The 17,931-nt window shown below is 52.8% G+C and overlaps 9 protein-coding genes across 9 annotated transcripts; 6 read left to right on the top strand and 3 right to left on the bottom strand.

The window, feature by feature from the left end:
* The first annotated feature begins 339 nt into the window (after window positions 1-339).
* On the top strand, window positions 340-1,207 carry ASPZODRAFT_127041 (hypothetical protein). Its single transcript, XM_022721639.1, has 4 exons — window positions 340-445; window positions 498-776; window positions 833-951; window positions 1,007-1,207. The coding sequence occupies exons 2-4, from the start codon at window positions 527-529 to the stop codon at window positions 1,106-1,108; spliced, it is 471 nt and encodes a 156-aa protein (XP_022585555.1). The 5' UTR covers window positions 340-445; window positions 498-526; the 3' UTR covers window positions 1,109-1,207.
* On the bottom strand, window positions 891-2,945 carry ASPZODRAFT_127040 (hypothetical protein). The gene has a single exon (XM_022721638.1). The coding sequence runs from the start codon at window positions 2,628-2,630 to the stop codon at window positions 1,158-1,160; it is 1,473 nt and encodes a 490-aa protein (XP_022585554.1). The 5' UTR covers window positions 2,631-2,945; the 3' UTR covers window positions 891-1,157.
* A 575-nt stretch (window positions 2,946-3,520) lies between these two features.
* ASPZODRAFT_51278 (hypothetical protein) lies at window positions 3,521-5,266 on the top strand (the record flags this gene model as incomplete). The annotated part of the gene is made up of 1 exon (XM_022728429.1): window positions 3,521-5,266. A coding segment is annotated over one exon (1,746 nt), but the record flags the coding sequence as incomplete, so codon positions are not given.
* Window positions 5,267-5,426: 160 nt separating this feature from the next.
* Window positions 5,427-6,116, bottom strand: ASPZODRAFT_138164 (hypothetical protein; the record flags this gene model as incomplete). The annotated part of the gene is made up of 2 exons (XM_022724424.1): window positions 5,427-5,671; window positions 5,756-6,116. The coding sequence occupies 2 exons, from the start codon at window positions 6,114-6,116 to the stop codon at window positions 5,427-5,429; spliced, it is 606 nt and encodes a 201-aa protein (XP_022585552.1).
* Window positions 6,117-8,045: 1,929 nt separating this feature from the next.
* Window positions 8,046-9,272, top strand: ASPZODRAFT_57282 (hypothetical protein; the record flags this gene model as incomplete). Its single annotated transcript, XM_022728675.1, has 2 exons — window positions 8,046-8,312; window positions 8,586-9,272. 2 exons carry the CDS (start codon window positions 8,046-8,048, stop codon window positions 9,270-9,272), a joined length of 954 nt encoding a protein of 317 aa, XP_022585551.1.
* A 419-nt stretch (window positions 9,273-9,691) lies between these two features.
* Window positions 9,692-10,669, bottom strand: ASPZODRAFT_148406 (hypothetical protein; the record flags this gene model as incomplete). Its single annotated transcript, XM_022725367.1, has 3 exons — window positions 9,692-9,821; window positions 9,937-10,486; window positions 10,537-10,669. 3 exons carry the CDS (start codon window positions 10,667-10,669, stop codon window positions 9,692-9,694), a joined length of 813 nt encoding a protein of 270 aa, XP_022585550.1.
* A 432-nt stretch (window positions 10,670-11,101) lies between these two features.
* Window positions 11,102-11,747, top strand: ASPZODRAFT_21543 (hypothetical protein). Its single transcript, XM_022727858.1, has one exon. The coding sequence runs from the start codon at window positions 11,279-11,281 to the stop codon at window positions 11,585-11,587; it is 309 nt and encodes a 102-aa protein (XP_022585549.1). The 5' UTR covers window positions 11,102-11,278; the 3' UTR covers window positions 11,588-11,747.
* A 1,365-nt stretch (window positions 11,748-13,112) lies between these two features.
* On the top strand, window positions 13,113-15,147 carry ASPZODRAFT_11884 (hypothetical protein; the record flags this gene model as incomplete). Its single annotated transcript, XM_022721210.1, has 2 exons — window positions 13,113-13,395; window positions 13,472-15,147. 2 exons carry the CDS (start codon window positions 13,113-13,115, stop codon window positions 15,145-15,147), a joined length of 1,959 nt encoding a protein of 652 aa, XP_022585548.1.
* Window positions 15,148-15,643: 496 nt separating this feature from the next.
* Window positions 15,644-17,898, top strand: ASPZODRAFT_127033 (hypothetical protein). The gene is made up of 2 exons (XM_022721637.1): window positions 15,644-16,632; window positions 16,718-17,898. Exons 1-2 carry the CDS (start codon window positions 15,928-15,930, stop codon window positions 17,726-17,728), a joined length of 1,716 nt encoding a protein of 571 aa, XP_022585547.1. The 5' UTR covers window positions 15,644-15,927; the 3' UTR covers window positions 17,729-17,898.
* Window positions 17,899-17,931: the final 33 nt, after the last annotated feature.

Below are 17,931 nucleotides of genomic sequence, written 5' to 3'. Positions count from 1 at the left end.
TTATATTGATTTGACCTAGGCTTATTTCCTATGAAGTTTGGTTACATTGAATAGTGAAAGTGGTTGAAGATATTCAGCCCACTCTATAGAGTTCAAATAACTTCATTTACATGATTCCAAGAATAGGCATATCAAAGGATACCTAGTATATACAGCTGAGAAGTCTAATTATTATTATTTCTATTTCATTTTGTTCAGTGGTAAACAGAGCTTTATACTCTATAATTTCTCCCAGCAAGTTCTGGGTCCAGCCATGTGACAAGCCGCTACTCGTAACTCTACTTATATACGTCAGACAAGAACGTTTCTTTCCCTGACCCATCGAGATTCGGCTTTTTCGTTGAGAATTACATCTTTTCGAGAGTCTTCTGCCAGCTCGCTCAAGAGTGCCACTGCTCCACATCTTTTCAACAGGATTCTAGATGGAATGTTCCTCTCAAGACAGGTAAGATGACCTCAGTGACTCCAGCATGACATCACAACCAAGTCGACTATAGGGGATGGCAAGCATATAAAGAAGGAAAAGATGGCAAAGCAACCAACCCAAACCCGAACCAAAACGATCTACCAAATCGAATCCATCGATCTCCTCACACCAAGCATCACGGTTTGCAAAATGGTCCGCGGCAACGCATACCACGGCGCCGGCCAGTCCAACGTCGGCTTCCCGGCCATCTACGAAGCAGGCGACCAGCGCAACGAGCCGCAGGCTGTGATTAATGAACGACACCGGTACGAAGATGGGAAGGTGGGGAGTCACCAGAACCTAGACTCAAGTGAGAATCCTTTAATCTCGAAGTTCTTTTTGAGAAAGACATGCTGATTATGGTAGAGGACCAACGTAGTATCGCGAACAAACTCGCCGCCCAAGAAACCAAACCACACAAGGAACGCCAGCACCAGGATTTCAATGCCGAGGCAGAGATCACCAAGCGGGATCCTACCCTTCCTGTACCTCTCTCTCCCTTTCCCTTAATACATATGCTGTCTACTAAGCTAATGTCAGGCTAAAATACACGGCAATACCCCCTCGAAAGGCGCCCAGATTGACAAGCAGCTGCAGGAGGAGGATGAACAGCGGCTGCGCGAGAAGGGGATCAAAAAGTGATTCAATCAAAACATTAGTGATATAGATTGAGTGTACTTCCTATAATGTTCTAGTTTATAGTATATGTATTATCAAAAACCGCTTTCCAGTATTTTTGAACCCTCTCACAGACCTTCTCATCCTCACTCCACGACTGAATCTTCTCCTGAAGATTACAAGCCACCCACATGATTTCCTCCCAATAGGCCCGCTCAGCGTCATATCCGAACCTCTGTATTGCCTTCTCTGGTGCCGTCCAGGCCCGAGTCAGCGAACCATCCGAGTTGAGCGTCGGGGTAGTCTCCCATTTATAGCCGAAGACGTTTTCCGCCGGGTTGAATTTAGGGTAGTGGGCATGGATGAAGAAGGCGCGCGGGGCATCCGTGACGGATTCATTTTTCACGCGCCATAGATCCTGGCTGGTGCGCGCGTAGTCCTGTTGCGGGTCGGACTGCATCATGGCGGAACCGGAGAGGGAGCCGTCCGGTTTGGCGTGGCCGATGGCCTGGACGCGCTCGCTGACTGTGTAAAAGGGCTGGGAGAGGGCCGAGGCGGCGTTGATGAAGGTTTCCTTGTCGCCTTCGCCGGGGGCGCCCTGCGAGAGCAGGCGGAAGTAATGCGTTGGCCCGTAATAGTTGTAGTAAGCTGCCAGGAGGAGGGTGGTGAAATGGGACTTCTTCGAGACGAGGAACGCCCCCGTTTCCGAGGCCTGGCGAAGCGTCATCGGCGGGTCTGGCTGGTCTGAGATGCGGAAATAGAGCGGCGAGGCGGTCGACGCCCAGAAATCCGGAAACGTCACGAGTCCCGTCGAGAGGAAGGGCTCGGATTCCAGTAAGGTCTCCGGGGTGTAGAGCGGGAAACAGTCGGCGTCCATCCAGACGACCTCTTCAAAAGAAGAGAACAGCACGGCAAAGATCTTGAGCTGGTAGTGCTCGATCTTCGCGCTGCGGCCCACCACGTCCGCCAGCACGAGACAGCGCGCGTCTAATCCCGGCAGCACCTCCTCGCAGATCGACGCCTCGTACTCGGACGAGTCTTTCATGTACACTTCCACGGGGAGGGTGGAGCCGGAGCGCCGCAGCATGCGCAGCGAAGCCAGAAACACGGGCAGATACGATCCTCCTGCCGTGGAGACGATTCCTCTGGTTCCGGGCGTATGGGGGCTCGACAAGGCTGTCTTCGTCATCGTCGTCGAATCGTTGATGGCACGGACAAAGTTCTGATGTGCTGTTCGCATCTTTGCAAGGTCACTCGCCTGGAGAGCGATATGATCCGGCCGCGGCGAGTCCGTCACCGCGTCGTAATGAACGGCCCCGGCATCGCCCTGTCGCTCCGGGGGCGGGCATTGAGGGCTGTTCTCCTGAAGAAGGGGGTACAGAGCCTCCCAGAGGACGCTCTGGCGCTCGGCCAGCGGCACTTCAAAGGCCTCGGTGGGCACGGTCGAAATGGTCGACGGCGGCGTCCAGTAGAGGTAGACGAAACAGACGAGCGAAACTGCCCCTGTGGCCAACACGGCTGTCCTCAACGCGCCTGGACGGACCATGAGTCAGGTTAAAGAGATAAGATACATATAGAAAGTCGATACCGGTGGTGGTGTTATATAACTGTCTTTGAACGAAGCCTGCTGTTCTGTAATCTGTAGTACTGTAGGGAGTCTGTATTCCACCAGACATTCACTATTTGATAACTGGAATATCAGATATCGTACACGGACAGAGCCAACCCGACGATATAAAACTGTTGATCCCAACAGAAGAACTCCTGGATGAGTCCAGGGGGAGTTTTCCACGTGGGGCGATAAAGAGTCAAGATTTGCAGATCCGTCCAGGTCACGAGATCCTTGCCTTTTAACGATGCGTATTATGAGTCAAGCACTTGTATGGGTAGGGATTTGTGTTAATATTTCGGTCAAGGTATATAGGTACCTACTGTAGCCATGTATTTACACTAGTTGGCCAGGTACCTATCTACCAGGTAACTAACTACTGTACAATAATGACTCGAGTGCTACGACTGACTCGATCCCTGCAGCTGATATTGCTTTTGATAGCTGAAATGCATTCCAGAGATGTGATCTATCTATATTCTCCAGGATTTCCTCAGCTCTCGCCACTGTAAAGCCGATATCCACGCTCGTATACGTAAATTCCTCCGTAGTTCGACTCCCCGGATGGCTGCTGACTAAGCCCGATCAAAAGTCAACCTTCACCAGTTCATCTGTCCATCATTCATCTGTTCATCGTTCATCTTTCATCATTCATCGCTCCTCGTTCCATCAGCTCCCTAGCCACTCGACGCCCCCCTGGAAACCGCGTTTTTGTTTGCACCGTCCATGGCCGCCCTTCGCCGGGCCTCTCTTCGACCGCTGCGGTGCGCACGATGACGACCGACGGCGCATCCGATCAGCTGCTGAGTGCCTCCCGCGTTGCCCCCCCGAGGAAGCGACGCAAAAGGACCGTGGCGAGCGGCGCCCCTGAGGACTGCTTTTCCTGCTCGAAGCGGGGAGACCGCTGCGACCGCCGCCGGCCGTATTGCTCGCAGTGTCTCGATGCTGGTCGCGAGTGTCCCGGGTACAAGACGAAGCTCACCTGGGATGTCGGCGTGGCCAGCCGGGGCAAACTGCGCGGCCTGTCGTTGCCCGTCATGGGCGCGAGACCAGCAGTCACGACGGCGGAGGATGCCCAGCCATCATCAGAGCAGGCCAGTCGATCTCCCGCGGCGAACACACTGGAGGAGGAGGAGCCTCGAGGGCATGGAGTAGTAGGACCACAGACCGTCGATCCAGTGTCACAGTGTCCCGCCTCCTACCTTCCCGGTCATTATACTGCAGGACAGGTGACAAATCAGTGGAGAGAAAGGGTCGACTCGGAGCAGAGTAGGGAGGAAGAGGCGGTGCAAGTCTACGACCACTCGTTCTTCCCCGCCCACCCACCGTTATTTGCGCCTCTCCTCGTCTCTCGGTCGGTCGGACGGACGCCTCGGCTGCAGTATCTAATCAATTACTACTGTGAAGTCATTGCGCCTGTCATCTTCACGTTTGACGGCCCCACCAACCCCTTCCGAACGTATATCCTACATCTGGCGCAGGAGAGCGAGGCCCTGCAGGAAGCTCTGGCGACGCTGTCGGCGAGCAACCTGAAACAACGGCGGATCCGCCAGACCGTCACGCACGGCAAGACGCTGCCCGCCCGCATGTCGTGGATGGCCCACCGCGCCCTGACGGACACCGAAGACGATCTGGCCTCCATCCCGGACAGCTTCCGGCGCGAGGAGCTTCGCCACCGCTCCCTGGCCGTGACGGCCCTGAACGCCCAGCTGGCCGACCCGACCCGCCGGCTGTCGGATTCGGCGCTGGCGGCGCTGCTCATCCTGTGGTACTATCATGCATGCGATACCGGGGTGGCGCAGTTGCAGGCCCATTTTGCCGGCGTGATGAAGCTGTTGGCGATCCGGCTGCAGCGGGCCCGAGCCGTGTCGGACGAGATGAAGTGGTTCATCCGCACCTTCACCTTCATCGATTGCGTCACCGCCACCGTCAACAATCGCGAGAGTCCCCTGTGGGGCCTCTGTCTCGAGACCGCGGCTCTGTGCCAAGGGGATTGGAGTCTAGAGAATCTGGCGGGGCTGGATGGCACTCTATTCAAACTAGTCGCCCAGCTCGGTAGGCTCAACTCTCTACGGCGTACCTGTACTTCTCTATATGTTCCCGCTGCTACTACTACTACCACCACCACCAGTGCATTACCAATCGGGCACCCTCAGTATGTAGCGGACCCCTTCTGGACGGAATGGCACGCTCTGCGCCATCAGCTGGAATCATGGCGGCTCCCCGACGGACTCTTCCACTCGCCGAGGGCAGCAGTGACCCCACAGTATGTGGCAGACCTGTTCAACATCTCCGAATCGTTCCGGCAGGCCGCCCTGGTGTACATGGAACGACTGGCGAACCCGGAGCTGCCGTCGGCACACCCGCGGATCCAGACGATGGTGCAGATTGCGCTGCGCTTCCTGACGGCGGTGCAGTCGGATGTATATCTGCTGTGGCCGCTGTTCATCACGGGGTCGGAGTGTGTGTCCGAGCTGGACCGGGCGGTGATCCGTCGGCGGTGCTCGGGGATCGAAAACGATTCCGCCTTTTTTAATAACCTGTCGTGTCTGGAATTACTTGAGCGGATCTGGGGAGGGCAAGGTCAGGGTGTACAAGATGTACAGCGAGGGTTCCAGCCACAGGATATTGTCCGCAAAGATGGCCAGGAGTATATAGTTGTATAACATATTCACATCAAAGTTACTTTACTGTTCTATTTACTACTTACTACTCTTACTCTCTTACTGTCTACTACTGTTTATCTCTCAACATGCACACCGTCCGATTCGACCCCTCATGTCCGAACCGTGTGAAATCCACCGCAATCTCATCGACATCCTTGAACCCAAACCGCCGGTAGAGCGGGTACCCTGCCTCCGTCGCCTCCAGCCAAGCAGTCAGACCATGTTGATCTGCGTGATCGAGTCCTTCGCGGAGGAGAGCCGCCCCGACGCCTTTCCGTTGGTGTTCCGGCGACACGGCCAGTACTTGGAGGACTATAATTAGATAATTAGTATACTTAAACTTACAGTCAAATAGTTAAACAATTGAACAGTTGAACACTTAAGGTGATTCCATACCCGCCTGATTCGTTCCAACACCATGCTCCACCCTCTTATCCGCCATCTGTCCAAAGAATGAGAGGAAAATCCCCGGAAAAGGCGAACAAGCAGGCGGCGTCTTCTCCTTTTTGAGAGGGGCCATGGCCCCGGTATAGACATGCCAATGGGCATACCCGGCGACTTCTCCGTCGACGACTGCTTTCATGATTCGCGTGGATCGATCGGAGTGTATTGCGTCTTGTATTTCTGCGGCGGCGAAGGCGTCCCCTTCTGCTGACGAGGGGCCGAACATGAGCTGGCCGAGGAGGTCGGACTCAAAGGCAGCGGATTGGATTCTTGCCAGGGTTGGCGTGTCGGAGGGCTCTGCTGGGGTGATCATCTTGTATATACAATTTGCAGTGGATTTGGTAGTAATTTACAGAGTGAAATGGGTAGATTAGATATATGGATGGTGTAACTGGTAGATGTAGATGGAGTCTAGATGTCATGAGGGGCTGGGTCCACTCGTTTTTCCTGATCGGGAGCCCGATAAGGTAGTATCTAGGAGTAGTATGAGGTCGTAGTATGTATATATAGTATTAGTGCTAGAAGGGTTCATATTTAGATGAGTATAGGAGTATATTATATAGTTAGATATTATAGTTAGATATTATATAGGTAAAGATCATAGTGTTTTTTATGTTATGGAGGTATGTATCTATTATGTAGATAGAATCTGACAGCAGATCTGAATTCTATGACTAAGCACCACGTGCCATTGCTAGGGCTTAGGGCAAGGGCAGTACGCACAATGACGCCCATAGCAGATTTCCAATAATAAGAAAAGACCTGGAGACGCAGGGATCTCAACCTGCTCTGACCACACACACCTCCTTTACCCTTGACTCCGTACGAGTCTCGCGTGCGCATAAGCCGGCAAGGGATTCTCCCTATCGGTGGGTATTCTGCTTGAACCAACTGGGTCTGAGTGGGTATGTGTGACTCGGTCGGTACGAATGAATAACGATATTGGTGGATTCTGCTAATAATGATTCACTCCTAGAGGCCTTGATCCTATCCCTTGCCTTCCTGACTAGCGGTCTGGCCTAGATTCTAGGCAGATACGAGTAAACAGCCTACTAGATAGTACGGAGTAGTTACTACGGAGTACCTATATGTACTACTAAATAATGGATGTGGAGGCGGGAGTGCCGTACCATTGAACCATGGTACAAGGATCTATTCATGGTGGTTGCCACTGTCATTTCCTGTCTCGTATACAGATACTCTGTGTCTATACGACTCATCATACTGTAGTACCGGTGACTCAGGTACGGAGTACTGTGATGATTATCAAGCGTACAGAGCAATATACGGAGTACCAAAGTACTCCGTACCAGTAGACTAGTTACTAAATAATCCACCAGTATGTACTCTACATGTACATTAGGCATTCTGTAAGGTGAGCGTACCCCTCAGTCGGGTAGTCTGCATTAGCGACCGATCTCGGTGAATTCCAGAACATCCGTGACGTCTCTTGGCCATTACTCATTCTTACTAACCAAAACTTGAATTTAACAGTTACTAATTGATGTGGTAGGAGTCCGTAGTAGTGGCTCTACCTCTCGTCTAGCAGATTCCCTAGTAGAATACTGGAATTCCAACGCGAAGAATGCAACGCGTCGAATATACTTATATTCCAGTAGTTTCTTAATTATTGCTAGTGTCAGCTTATTTTTTCTATCTCCTTTTTTTTTCAAGAAAAAAAAATCCTTTTAACAGCATCCCTATCATCCCGTTGGGCATCGATCTACATGCACGCACTTGTCCAACTTCCACGCCGGCCGTCAGTACAAAACTGGCTCCGCCCCAACTGCGCCCGCGTTGCCTCTTCCTCTCTCCATCCAACCTCAGGGTTGACCACCACATCATCACCTTTCCCACCATTTGCAACGATATTTATCGCCTGATTAATCTCGATTTTTGAGATTTTTCTCCCCCGAGATACAGAGTCCCACAGGATCGTCAGGATCAACCCCCCCCCACGGCGTCTCCGCACACAACGTTCAAATGCACTTCCGGCAAATACAGCGTCAACCTCCCTCCTCTCCAACACTGGAAGCCGTGCCGCGGTGACAGCTCTTGCGTTATTCTGCATTTTTGACCGTTTTAGTCGGCGTCGTGCGATTCTGATATCCTGTATAATATTGTCATTTTTTTTTCCTTATAGCATATCTTGTTCTGTTGAGTGTTTTCTGTCTCGTTTCCTGCATTTAGGAGTCCACGGCTATAACTCTCCACTCGATATCGTTCATGCTCTATCGCAATAATGTATCACTATTCTACTCCTCCCGGGTGGACCACCTGTGACTACACCACCTCCCCACCCACCTCGCCGCACTATGCGTACTACGCCTCGCAGTTTGCGAGTCCCTACGCCTCCCCTCGCGGTTCTGCCAAGCGTCACACCCGCAAGGCCAGCTACAGCGCCACTACCACTACCAGCAAGGAGCATCCGGGGGCATGGAATCCGGTGTATGGCCATGGGTTCTACGATGCGATGCCTGAGTACGGCTCGCCGCGGAAGCACGACCATGTAAGTGCTTTTTCTGGTCGAAGGCCATCCGAGCCTTCACCACAACCACAACCACCGCGTCATCATAATCAGCGCCGCTACACCATGGCTGGTTCCCAGCCGTGGGGGGATGGCAACGATCTCGACGACGACGATCAGCCGTATTCACCATGCGGCCGATCGGCCGGGGCTGCTCCTCCTCCAACGACTCCGCGCCAAGATGACCGTCGATTCGCCTCGACGTCTCAACGAAAGGCAAAGCCCCCAACTGATCAGTATTTCTACTATACTCAGGTTCCTAGCTACGACGATGCCTCCACCACGGCCGACGCCGCTAAGCGATCGCGCGCCCGTCGACAGTCCACCTCCACCCGCACCCCTTCCAAACCCAAGCCCATGTCGCCCTCGACGCCGCCGCCCCGGAAGGCAACGGAGGAGGATGCGCTGCGGGTAGGGATCCCCCCGGGCTACTCGATAAAGAACTGGGACCCTACGGAGGCGCCCATCATTCTCCTCGGCAGTGTCTTCGATGCCAACTCGCTGGGCAAGTGGATCTACGACTGGACCGTGTTCCACCATGGCGCCTCCACTCCCATGGCCGACGTCGCGGGCGACCTCTGGCTACTGCTGATCAAGCTGGCGGGCAAGGTCAAGCGTGCCGACGATTGTCTACCCCGCATCCAGCGGTCCGAAGCGCAGGAGACGGTGGTGGATTTCCTGGAGAGCGGCGAGCGGCTGTGGGGACGGGTCAAGAAGCTGCTCAAGGCGTGCGAGTCCTTCATGTGGAAGGCCGCCAAGCGTGAGAGCGGCGGCAAGGGCGGCGTCTCCATGGGACGCAACGCCGGCTGCGAGTTTGTCGAGTCGATCTTCGGCCGCGACCGCGAGCTCGAGAACACGGAGAAGCTGATGAACAGCATTCGCCTGTGGAACATGCGTTTCGACGCAAATTGCGAGGAGATTCTTCGTCGACCTTCGGCTTGATCTCGACGACAGGATCTATTGAACACATGAACTTGAATATTAAGTTTCGTTTTAGCCAAGTCGACAGCTAATCGACAGCTAATCGATAATACAACTATCGACAACAGACATCTTCGATTCTGCGGTACGCCGCACTGCATTTCTACTATTTATTCCTGGAGGCCTGATCCTGGACAAAAGCATCATACCCTTTTGCTTTTTTTTTAACTACTGATTTCCTTTGTCACCTTTCCTTTGTTCTTTCCATATTCTCTCTACTTGTTTCTCTTCTACAGGATGGCGGCCCTGTTTTGCTGCATTTGGAGCGATTCTGCTTTCTTCTACCTTGCTTGGTTCTATTGCTCTCTGCTCGCTAACAGCGCGATGCTCGATACCATTTTGCGTCTGCGTCATTCTCTCTTTGGACATAGACGATAGACTTACTTATTAACTATTACACTCTTATACTTGCTTATAACCACATCCAGGTCACTGATGTCATGACGAATCATTATTCCCTGTAGGCGCCACGTGGAGCGGGGTAATTCTCTTATGTAGTATTCTATGTATCTATATCTATGTAGTAGGTATCTTTCTATGGATGTATCTATCGTATTACGTGGTACTCGTCTATGCCTCATTGATCGGCCAAACCAACCATCCACAAGCAACAAGGACCTTCAACCCCCCCGCCATCCACAAGGCAGCCTGCATGCCGCCCGAGGAACGACTCAACCAGCCGCCGACAATCGCGCCGACAAGCAAGGCGACGACGCCGCCGATCCGTCTATTGCGTTTCACATTTGCGGCGGGGGGTGCGACGAGGTTCGCATCCGAGGCGATATCGAAATAGACGCTCGTCAGGACGACGGTGGGGATTTCGTTGAATCCCAACGCCCGGCTGGAGGTGATCGAGCCGGCGGACTGGAAGGCAAGTAACGCGATGGGAATCAATTCCAGAAATAGTTTCCCCCCGTGCAGGGAGGCGTCGGTGGTAGCGTTGTGCGGGATGAGGTTCGCTTCGATCAAGGCCACGGCGACAAACACCAACAGCGCTTGAAGGAGGAATGAGATGAAGAGGGTGCTTCGTCGGGTGTTTCCTGTTCGTCTCGTGGTGTGCGCGAAGCTGAACGAGCCCACGAAGAAGAAGGAGATGGAGATTAGCGATTTGAGCCAGCCGTATGGTTTGCTGGTTGGTTGGCCTGAGGCGCCGAGGCCGAGGAAAATCGTATTCCCTATTACTTAGTATACCTTTCCTATATTAAGTATCAAGATCGAGTGTTACCAGTCTGCATTGCTAAGAAACATGACCAGGCGTTATAGGCTGCGCTGTCGCATAGCCCTGTGATGAAGCAGAGGAGGATGCAGATCAGGTCTGCGTGGCGGGAGGAGACATTTTGATTCCAACTGCTTTTCATTGTAACTTGGACAGTTAAACTTATGTAGTAACTATGCTGAAGAAGTAGGAACATGTACAGTAGTAATACAGAGAATACGAACGAGGTAGGCAGAACAGGCAGAAAAATGAGGAAAATTTCGGCTTCGGCACACTGTGACAGATCACTTCTGGGTCCTCAGCTTCACCGAGGGATACTCTATTGAGACTAATGCCGATCACTCATTTGTCGCTTGCTAATACTTAGATATTATTGTCTAGCAAGGAAGTGATTGGAGAGATATGGCGCAATAATTAGTATCAACTACATAACTAGTAGTAGCTAGGTGTAGTAGTTATCGGTATGTCTAGTATTATGACTAAGAGTGCAGAGTATACGGAGTATGCTTCAAGTTTTAATGAGACCTGTCACTGTTCAGTCTACTCAAGTTTCTATTATTCGCTACCATGATACTTCTTGCCACGAGCACGAAGAATGGTATTGTCCGTGTAGTCGTCATCATCATATCATATCGCCACCGTAACTATATATGGACCTGGTATACCTACGCTTCTCCTGGGCAGTCTAAAATACTGAGCAAGAATTGAACCAGTATTGAACAGAATTGAATCATCAATCCGATAACCCATCATGCCGTCTTCGAAAACTGACACGTCTGTCCGCTTCCCCGAGCGTGAGGACCAGAAGCGTCGCCTTCGCAATACAACCCAGGATCAAAAAGCAACCTCGCGCATGAAGGACGCCGCCAGTTCTGGCAAGAACAGAGTCGACGATATCAACAGCTGGTCCCCTGAGCAGCTGCTCAGCAGCTCCATGGATGACCAGGGCAACCCAGTTCCGGACCCGGTTACTTTCCATGACGGTGCGAAGGCGCGCAAGGGCAAGAACCCCGACGATGAGCCGGATCTCTATGATGCCATGCACGACGACTTTGATTAGCCTGTCGACCTTGCCCTGCCCGGTTCATAAAAGCATTATCAGTTTTGCTGCATTTTCGCTTCGCTCGCTGCGGGACACGAGAGTTCATATTATCTAGTTATCCACATATTAGTCAAGAGTAGCATATCATCATTTGAATGAATCACTGTATATCCAACTGAGTGCCTGACGTCATGACAGTAGCTGCTGTACATCTTTTCAAAGTAAGCCGTGATTTGACCTTCAGTGGCAACTGCCTTCAGGATACATCCCAACTCAAAATACGAAATACGAAACACAGCTCACGCAAACTCAATGAGATTCCATGAATGGAGACTCTGAGTGTGTCCATCAAGTTCCATCACTGGCGGTATCTGGTAGTCCTGTCGTTCCCAACGCATCCTGTACAGCTAAGCTGCCCTTATTCGTCGTCGATAATCTTGAATATGGAGTACTTTATAGAGAGCCAAATCCGAAGGGAATGTTATGGTCGACAGTATCTTGAGCGATACTATCCATCGAGCAATTTCCTTGCATGTGATGAGTCGCTTCATCTGACTGAAAGTAACAATCCTCCTCTGTCTCACAAACCCAGGTCTTCGATCACCCTATAGCCGGAGAACTAATGAATCATCAAGCCGAGAGTCAGGAGCCTTTCGAGTAGCAGCGAGGGGCACTTGCGCAAGGTAACATCCCTAGACTATGCGATTTTGATCAGGGCGGAAAGAAAAGGTTAAACCAAGGCAAGGAGTTACCATAGATACCTCGGCGACTCTGATAACATGATAAGCTGGTTCTCTACTACTCCGTACATATAGTTATGTAGTACTCCGTACTCCATAGATAGGAGAGCTGTCTGGGTTGTCATGGCAACGCTGCAGTGCCACGACGTGGTCGAGTGGGCCGAAGCAGGAACAAAATGCCCAGTGAATGTGCTGCATTTGACACTTGCAGCCTGAGGCAGAGACACCTACAACAGCACGTCTTCCAAGGCTGGAGTTGTTTCCCCACTCCTGGATGCTGTCATGGCCGCTGTCTAGGTCCTGGAATCCTCAGTGCAGCATGTCTTTCTTTTGTGTTGCAGCTTGAAAGAGAAACCCTTGTTGCTATCTCTACTTTTTCTTTCTCTACGCAACTCCTGTGATGGCTGGTGTTCTGTGAAAGGGCAACCTAGATAGCCTCATCGCTACAACAACACCAGGTTCCATAACCAGGTCAACAAAGGCCTCCAGCAACAATCCTAGGAAGCCGCGTTTGCTTAGGAGTCGTTCCTTTCTCTTCCCCGAGTGATAACCCGAGCATTGAGTTCTTACACAGAGATTCGCAGCTGCCCCATTCGAGACCCAAAAGGGCCCATCGAGGTAGATACAGATACTGCGTGCTGACATCATTCTTTATTTTTTTGTCGAAAGCATATACGCATTCTATTGGATTGCTCTTAATCCTTCCTCTTTTCCCGGTACGTTGAATGTACCACAATATCCTCCGTCGACAGCGTGACGTTGTCGCCCAGTGCGTGCAGTTATTGAAGGGTTATAGCAGGGAGATGGCGCTGGACCAACGTTTCTTCAACCACATCGGCCTCGGCAATGGCCCTGGCTCGCATTCCTCCGTCTCGTCCGGTTCCTCTGCCATTACGGGCATCACCAACCCATCCTCCGTGTCCTCTACTGCGTCGGCCGCCGGTTTGAGATCGAACGCATCGAGCCCGTCGTTGCGGGCGAGAGAAGGTGTTGTCGTTTCAGTTGCGCGCCAGAATGGAGTGGCCAGTCCGACTCCAGGTGGGAACGTGCGTGTCGTGGTGCGAGTTCGGAAATTTCTTCCGCGTGGTTAGTACACCTCATCGGCAGTGGTGGTGGTCCTACTACGGCTGTAAGAGCTGACATGATGGTTGTACTCCTTTAGAAATTCAACGCAATGCCGAATGTCTCATCGCAATGGACCCGCATACTCAGATGACCAAGCTTAGGGCGCCGAAACCTAGTCCAGATGACGAAGGAAAGCCTAAGTCTCAGGCGCGCGGTAAGATTCTGGAAGACAAAGCGTTTGTCTTTGACAACTCCTTCTGGTCGCACGATGAGGCGGATGAACACTATGCTACGCAAGAAGATGTTTACAACTGCCTTGGTGAAGACTTTCTGGACCACAACTTTGAGGGCTACCATACCTGTATCTTTGCCTACGGCCAGACCGGCTCAGGAAAAAGTTACACCATGATGGGAACCCCCGAACAGCCTGGCCTGATTCCGAGGACCTGCGAGGATCTGTTCGAACGAATTGAAAACTCCACCAACCCTGATATTAGTTACAACGTCCGCGTCTCCTATTTTGAGGTCTACAACGAACACGTGAGAGACCTGCTCGTACCACGAACGGAAACGCCATACTACCTTCGGATTCGCGAGTCGCCATCTGATGGCCCGTACGTCAAAGATCTTACAGAGGTCACCGTGAGGAACTTTACCGAGCTCATGAAGTTCATGCGCAAGGGTGACATGTCTCGGACTGTCGCTAGTACCAAGATGAATGACACCTCCTCGCGTTCCCACGCCGTCTTCACCATTACACTCAAGCAGATTCACCACGACTTTTCGACGGATGAGACCACCGAGCGCACGGCTCGGATTCGACTTGTAGATCTGGCGGGCTCGGAACGCGCCAAGTCGACAGAAGCTACGGGCCAGAGGCTCCGTGAAGGTTCGAACATCAATAAGTCATTGACTACCCTGGGTCGCGTTATCGCAGCGCTGGCCGACCCGAAGCAAGGCCGTCAGGGAACCCGCAAGGCTAAGGATGTGGTCCCTTACCGCGATTCCATCTTGACCTGGCTGCTAAAAGACAGCTTGGGTGGCAACTCCAAAACCGCCATGATTGCTTGCATCTCCCCCAGTGATTACGAAGAAACTCTCTCCACCCTGCGCTATGCGGACCAAGCCAAGCGGATTCGTACTCGCGCCCGAGTTAACCAGGACCATGTGTCAGCCGCGGAGCGGGATAAGCAGATTGCAGAGATGGCAGAGACCATCCGCACTCTCCAGCTCAGTGTGAGCCTGGCGGCTGTCAACAAACGTGAGAGTGAGATCCAAAATGAGCGGCTGGAGGAATATCAACAAAAGGTTGAAAAGCTCCAACGCCTCATGGAAGAGACGAAGATGGTGAGCGAGTGCAAGATCCGTCAACTGCAGACGGAGAACGAGGCTCTACGCATGCACTTGAAGCTGGCTCTCGACAGTTTGAGGAATCCAATTCCTATCGTCACGATCGAGAAACGGAAGAACAGCCTGATATCCGAAGATGATGCAGGCGAGAGCCAGCTGATTGACGACAAAGAGAATGCGACGCCGCCGCCTCATTCCGAACCGGAGCCGGACCTGGACTGGGATGAAGATGACACGATCCTGGCCGATGCGGGCCAGACCGAAGCGCAGGAGATGCAAGCCAAGATGGAGGATCTCTTGGTTGATATCAACCTGTTCAAGCGCAAGATCGCTACGGACCACGAGAGATTCCAATCCATTCGCAAGCGCGAAACCGGCCGCAAGCGCCGTGTTCTGGGCAGTATTGCGCCCAATAATGTCTGATGATTCAGAACACCTCTTGCCGATTTTATGGTTCATAACTTTTTTTTTCTCTCACAGCCTGGGCGTTTGGGAAAATACTAGGCGTTGCGGTACTTTTCTTCTTCTTCTTCTTCTTCTTCTTCTTCTACTGGTACTACCACGGTAGTCTTTTCTTGTGATTTCGACACTGTTTTCTTTTCCTTGTCCTCCTTCTTCAGCAAATAGTTTTTGACGCTGGCTATGGAGCATCGTCGAGATCTTCTTTCGGTGACCTCCTGTCCATATCATTGTTTCTTTCGTGTGATGAATTATGAGATATATGGGATCAATGACGATTGTGAATAGACGCTTCGAGTCCCCCGGCAGAAGCTGACTGCCTTTTTCCCAATGAGATACACGTTGAACAAGTGGTCATAGAATAGTAGTTGATGGAATAAAACTGATTCCACACCCAAGACGGGTGCACTGTGCGTACGAAACCGACAGATCTCGATGAAGCCTCCACTCCCACCATGGCCAAACTGACAGATCATAACCTTAAACTGCTGCAGAGCCTTGTAGTTTGACGTGGCAGACAGACGGTCAAAGGCTGCTGCTGCACTCACTGCAAGTCAAGTCAAGTACCTGCATAAAACCAATGCCAAGCCCTGTTACTAAGAATGACTCAACCCTCGCCCAAAGACGATCTCCCCACAATTCCTTCCTTCCCATTCATCCCACCAAACGCGAATCCCACAAATTTCTTTGCCAGGCGTTTCTGCCCCCCCTCTTGCCCTTTGTCTTCCCCGGTTTCAACAAGCCATGACTGCCCCCGTCGACTCGACGTCGGGCTCCACGCCAGCAGCCGGTTCGGCGGACGCGCAGAAGCCCAACAGCGAGGCCAGAACGGGGCAACCACCCCCGCCGACCGCGACTCCGACCTCGACGACTTCCAAGCCCGCCAAAGCAGCAAATGGCGCGACGAAACCGCCGGGCAAGGCCAAAGGCGGTGCTGTCGAGGGCGGCGAGGAGACCCTCACGGGAGCGGAGCTGAAGAAACGAGCCAAGGCCGAGAAAGCAGCCCGCCGGGCAAAGGAAAAACTGGAGCGAGAACAGGCCGGAGGAGGCGGCGGCGGCGGCGGCGGCGATAGTGCCGGTGCTGGTGGTGCTGGCGCTGCAGGAACGGGACAGACTGCTCCCCCCTCGGCCAAGAAGGGAGGTCAAGCGATGGGAGCCAAGGAGGCGGCGGCGATCGGACTGCAGAAGGGCCAGAAACAGGCGGCGCCGCGGCGTGGGTCGGCGCAGGTGGTGCAGCAGGGCGGTGGGGTTGTCGAGCCTAAAAAGAAGAAGGAAGATAAGAAGGTGGCTGTCTTTGGACACCTGTACGGCCAGCAGAGGAGGACCACCATTGCCGGCGCCGCCAAGGAGGTGCATCCTGCGGTGTTGGCGCTGGGATTGCAGATGAGAGATTATGTGATTTGTGGGAGCAACGCTCGCTGCGTGGCTACATTGCTTGCTTTCAAGAGGGTATGCATACTCTTTCCTGCTTCTTCGAAAAGGCGAGGCAAGAAAGAAAAAAAAAAAAAAAAAAAGAGTTGTTCTGACAGTATAGGTTATCGAATCGTATACGACCCCCTTGGGAACTTCCCTCGCCCGGCACTTGACCACCCATCTTTCACATCAGATCACCTATCTTTCCACCTGCCGTCCGCTCTCGATTAGTCAGGGCAACGCGATCCGGGCGCTGAAGCTTCATATCTCCTCCGTCGACCCTTCTGTTCCCGAGGCGGCGGCCAAGGCGTCGCTGTGCGACTTTATCGACAGCTTCATCCGCGAGAAGATCACGGTGGCGGACCAGGTTATTGCTACGAGCGCCGCACAGAAGATCCAGGACGGCGACGTGATCGTGACATTTGCCGGCAGCTCGATCGTCAAACAAACACTGTTGACGGCCTACAAGCAGGGCAAAAAATTCCGGGTCTCCATCATCGACTCGCGGCCCCTCTTTGAGGGCAAGAATCTCGCCCGCGTCCTCGCCAAGGCCGGCCTGGACGTCCAGTACTCGCTGGTGCATGGCATCAGCCATGCGATCAAAGATGCCACCAAGGTCTTTCTAGGTGCGCATGCCATGACCAGCAACGGCCGACTGTATTCGCGCGTTGGCACTGCGCTGGTCGCCATGTCCGCCAAGGAGCGTGCCGGCGGTGTCGAGATCCCCGTCATCGTCTGCTGCGAGACCGTCAAGTTTACGGACCGAGTTGCGTTGGACAGTATCGTCGTGAACGAGATCGCCGATGCTGACGAGCTGGTAACTGCCGAGCCCTTGGCTCAGGTCACCGGCCTGATGGACAAGGCAGCCTCCCAGCCAGAAGCCTCGACAACAGCTAAGAAGGGCAACAACAAACCCGCTGCGCCGAGTCCGTTGACCGAGTCGCACGCTGGCATGCGGAGCACGGCCTCGGCCTCGCCTCTGAAGGACTGGCGGGACACGCCGAACCTGCAGCTGCTGAATCTCATGTACGACGCCACCCCGGCCGAGTACGTCGACATGGTCGTCACAGAGATGGGCAGCTTGCCTCCGAGCGCGGTCCCAATCGTGCACCGCATGAGCACGAATTCTTAACTCTGTACCTTGTACCTTACTACATGGTACTCGCTGTTGACTTGGGTCATTTCGGGACATAGAAGGAAAACTCGCATGGAATCTCATTGTACACCTTGACTAAAATCTTATTAGCGAATGGACTGGGACATCAGAGTAACCATACATGAGGATAATAGTAACAGTAACCACTACCTTGTATCTACATAACTACCTAGGTACGT

This window comes from Penicilliopsis zonata (genome assembly GCF_001890105.1).
Source record: "Penicilliopsis zonata CBS 506.65 unplaced genomic scaffold ASPZOscaffold_1, whole genome shotgun sequence".
Lineage (NCBI taxonomy): Eukaryota > Fungi > Ascomycota > Eurotiomycetes > Eurotiales > Aspergillaceae > Penicilliopsis > Penicilliopsis zonata.
This window is presented reverse-complemented; position numbering and strand designations above follow the sequence as displayed.

Coding starts and splice junctions, on each gene's coding strand:
- ASPZODRAFT_127041 (XM_022721639.1), top strand. CDS start 527: ATGGCAAAGCAACCAACCCAAACCCGAACCAAAACGATCTACCAAATC. Junction 777..832: donor TCACCAGAACCTAGACTCAA/GTGAGAATCCTT, acceptor TGATTATGGTAG/AGGACCAACGTAGTATCGCG. Junction 952..1,006: donor AGCGGGATCCTACCCTTCCT/GTACCTCTCTCT, acceptor AGCTAATGTCAG/GCTAAAATACACGGCAATAC.
- ASPZODRAFT_127040 (XM_022721638.1), bottom strand. CDS start 2,630: ATGGTCCGTCCAGGCGCGTTGAGGACAGCCGTGTTGGCCACAGGGGCA.
- ASPZODRAFT_21543 (XM_022727858.1), top strand. CDS start 11,279: ATGCCGTCTTCGAAAACTGACACGTCTGTCCGCTTCCCCGAGCGTGAG.
- ASPZODRAFT_127033 (XM_022721637.1), top strand. CDS start 15,928: ATGACTGCCCCCGTCGACTCGACGTCGGGCTCCACGCCAGCAGCCGGT. Junction 16,633..16,717: donor CATTGCTTGCTTTCAAGAGG/GTATGCATACTC, acceptor CTGACAGTATAG/GTTATCGAATCGTATACGAC.